The sequence below is a fragment of the Nematolebias whitei genome, chromosome 10 (genome assembly GCF_014905685.2).
Source record: "Nematolebias whitei isolate Nwh7 chromosome 10, NemWhi1, whole genome shotgun sequence".
NCBI lineage: Eukaryota > Metazoa > Chordata > Actinopteri > Cyprinodontiformes > Rivulidae > Nematolebias > Nematolebias whitei.
This window is the reverse complement of record NC_056507.1, coordinates 37,312,045-37,315,892: the sequence shown is the minus strand read 5'-3', so window position 1 is coordinate 37,315,892 and position 3,848 is coordinate 37,312,045. Positions and strand designations below refer to the sequence as shown.

Genomic DNA, 3,848 nt, shown 5'->3' with positions numbered 1-3,848 from the left:
GGTGCTAAATAATTTAAAATAATTTATTTTAAATAAAATTCCATGCCGATCGTGCAGCTCATCCATCAATCAGCCAATTGTGTGTCATGTCCAATCTTATTTTGAAAAACCGCAATAAGAGCGAGTCCACGATAAACGAACCGCGAAGTAGCGAGGGATTACTGTATATAAATTTCATACAAATAAACTCACCTTTTCTTTTAAAACAAGCAAAATGTTTTTACTTAACAAGTTGAAATACGTTAAATAGAATAAGAGAGCAGTAGCAAGATGTTTTCATTTCATTCATTTATTGCATTTTTAATTGGCTTTTTTATCACACTTAAATCATTTCTATTATTTTGTTATTTAAGACTCTTGTCTGTGTCCAAGAAGCGGCATCCAATTTTGTTTTTACTGTTAAAAATAAATGATGAGTAAATTAGTGAATAGAAATGTTAATGAAGTCCCATATGTGCTACATTCTATAAGTTGAATTTAAAGCCAAAACTTTCATTTTGTCTGGAGGTAAAGTTTGAAAATGTCTCTTTTGCATGTTTCATCACGCTATTTATTACTCTGTTATTTTTCCATCAAAATCATTGCAACAATATGTTTCTATCGAAGGAATCTGTCTCCTATAAATGTGAAACATTGTATCTGTTTGTTCTTCAACAGGTTTTAATTCAGGCAGCTTCCTTGAGCAGCATGTTGAGGGGTTTGGTTCCTGGACGTCTGGTTTAGCTTTGTCTCCTGGAGAAATGTCAAAGCAGGAATACCTTACGGCTTTATCCGCCCAGTATCAAGTGGAGCGTTACGAAGACTGTTACAACCTGACGGGTTAGTGAAAAAGGCAACATTGTTCCGAGCTCGGTGGTTCCTTACTTGTTTTATGTGAACAATGAACTGTTTAAGCTAAAAACAGTTTTGTACATAAAACTGAGCAATCAGCTCTGATTCTACACAGCTGATGTAAAGATCTAATAATAAGTAACTTTAAATTAAACCCACCCTTTTGCTCTTGTTGTTCCTTAGGCAAAAACATTTGTTCAAATTAAATCATACAATATTACAAGAACATTGAAAATGAAACACATTAAGATGGAAACATTTCAAATTGATGACTGTCTAGTTCTCAGTGTACTAAACAGTACTATGTATGTCAGTTATATACAGTGTACTGTATATAAATGATATACTAACACAACTTCAAACACAGTGGCTAAACAGGAACAGTTCAACTTTTGTTACTAATTGTTTCAAATCAGCTTGACCTTTGTGCTAAAATAGCTCACTGTCCAGGTTGTGCTTTTTTTTAATTTTTATTATTTTTAATTTTTATTACTTTTAGCAGAGCAATGAAATTACACATCAAACACTCATATATCCAGAACCCAACTCTGGTCAGTGCTGGAGTTCATAAATATATTCTAATACATTCACAGAACAAAATTTGAAAAACGTATTTAAATAGAGTTTTAAGTGCTTGTTTATGTTTTTGATTCCTCGTTATAAATGCAGCTGGATAACCAAAGCCAGGATTTAACTAATGCTTAGAGGTGCTCATTGCAGTGTCCTGACAACTGGGTGATTAAAAAGTAAAAAAATTCACAAAACTGACCTGTTTTTTTATTGAAAGGTAACGTGTCCTTTAGACAGATTCAGCCAAGTGCTCTGTTTACTCTGAGTAATCGGATATCAATATATCTACTGGTAAACGCTTTCAAAATGCACCATCTGATATAGTTTATGATAAACATATTGTTTTTTTCTATGTTTTATTTCTGCAGTTTACAATGAGTACTTTTAATTTAGAATGCTTGCCATTTTATTACATTAATGGTATGTATTTGTTTAAAAAAATGAAACAATCTTACAACGACTCTAAAACGACCCTTTTGAGACAATATATGTTTACAAGACTGAACATATTGAACGTTATATTAGGCTTATTTCTGTAACATGTGTTTTATTAGCCTCTTTCCAAGGGTTCTGTTTCCATTTGTACTTAAAAAAAAATCTAAATTAAAACAAGCAGATTTACATATTCAGAAGTGTTTCATGTTCACACCTCCATATTTACTCCACCTGAATGAATAGCAGTAATAACTGACAAAATGCAGAATTGTGTTTGGGGGCAGAGGATTATTATGGCTCATTAAATCATATAATCTTTTTCACTCACTGTTTTGTAGTTCATCCATGCAGCCAGTAGTCATGCATCAATCAGCATCCAACTCAACCAAATAAATCTTCCACACCACTGATTTAGGTCAGAAACAGGATCATTTAGCCTGTTTTTATTGATTGACTAAACAATTAGGACAAATTACCACAGGGTCATTACTGATCTAACCATTCAAATTAAAATACTATGCATTGCTTATATTTGTTGGCTTTAAGCCCTTAGATTTAGGATCATAACTTACAAGAGTTTATTATAGCAGATGGATGTCTTGTTTTGATTGACAGTGTTGGACTGTGCCGTAGATGTTATGTAAAGCCTGCAGTTGTGTGAGTGACGTTTCCACACCAAGGTGCCTGACTGTCATCTTCCTCTCGCACAGCGTCGTCACCTGAGTGTCAGCTGCTGAAGCAGGTAACTCGAGGACCCTGGGGTCTTCCCATGGACCCCACACTCCATAGAGCAACAGACACCACAGTTGTCCAGCTCAGTGAGATGGTTTCCCTGCCTGTGCTGATAAAACACTCTGTCACCGCCCCGCTCATCACACAGTGAGTGCCTGCTGCTGTATGAGGAGACACTTTTTGTTAGAGCAGAGCAACATTTTTTCTAAGCACATTACTGTACCCATCTCCAGTTATTTTCTTTCACTATCCACCACTTAAATTGTAGTTGAGTGCATATTCTGCAGTGCTGGAATTTTTCTTTCAAGTTAATTATTTTTGGAAATCCTTTTATTTTTCATAATTCCATTAAACTACCTGACAGGCTTGTTTCTTCCTTTGATTTTTAGCACAGCATGTAGTTTGAATCTATATGTTGTGGAAAAAGTTTTTTTTTTCTTTTTTTTGCACATGTAGGATTTTTGGGATTATGTATTTCTAAGATGAGCTTTTTCTCATCAGATCCAGGTGACAACACTTTTGCTCTGCCATTTTCCTTTCTGCTCTGTCTTTGTTCCCAGTGTGTCTTTGGTGAACAAGGCTGTGGTGGACTACTTCTTCGTGGAGTTAGAGGTGGAAAAACATTTTCAGGTTCTGCGTCACTTCCTGCTGATGGAGGACGGCGAGTTTGCACAGTCCCTCAGCGATCTGATCTTTGAGAAGGTGATGGTCTTAGATTTTCCAGACCTTTTAGTGATTATTGCAGCCTAAAATGACTGATTTTCAAACTTCTGATAAGGTTGAGACCAAAGATACTAACTTTTGAGGTTATCATTTTACAAATTTTTATTTAAATTTCAAATGATTAAAAATAGCTTCTAATAACATTCAACTAATGTACAGGATTTTTACAGTAAACAAACAAAACAATTGGCGTCAACAAAATAGTTCAAGTGTTCTTAATATAACATTTTTGACATAAATAAAAATATTTAAATGAAAGGTAGAAAAATTACCTTGAAATGGTGAAAACTTGGTAAAAGCCTGAGTGACTCCTCTTTTCAGAGTCAGAGTCAGAGTTTCTTTATTGTCATTCGCACCTCATGTGGTACATGTGGTGGAGCGAAATTATGTACACGGGGTCCCAGTTACATCCAACAATAAAATGTCTAAGAAAAACAGTAATAACATCTAGGATATGAACTAAGAAAAACATCAACTAAATATACACTAAGCACTCATAACATAAAACATTGAACATCAGCACAAACATGAACATGAGTCTGTGAGCAGATGTGCAC

The 3,848-nt window shown here is 34.6% G+C and overlaps 1 protein-coding gene across 1 annotated transcript in view; it reads left to right on the top strand.

Moving 5' to 3' along the window:
- The window catches only part of tubgcp6 (tubulin, gamma complex associated protein 6), a 36,623-nt gene that overhangs the window by 25,287 nt on the left and 7,488 nt on the right, over nucleotides 1-3,848 (top strand). The window contains exons 18-21 of the mRNA XM_037683735.1: nucleotides 658-819; nucleotides 2,547-2,715; nucleotides 3,129-3,270; nucleotides 3,613-3,619. Coding sequence (XP_037539663.1) covers nucleotides 658-819; nucleotides 2,547-2,715; nucleotides 3,129-3,270; nucleotides 3,613-3,619 — 480 coding nt within the window. The remainder of the gene's footprint in view (nucleotides 1-657; nucleotides 820-2,546; nucleotides 2,716-3,128; nucleotides 3,271-3,612; nucleotides 3,620-3,848) is intronic.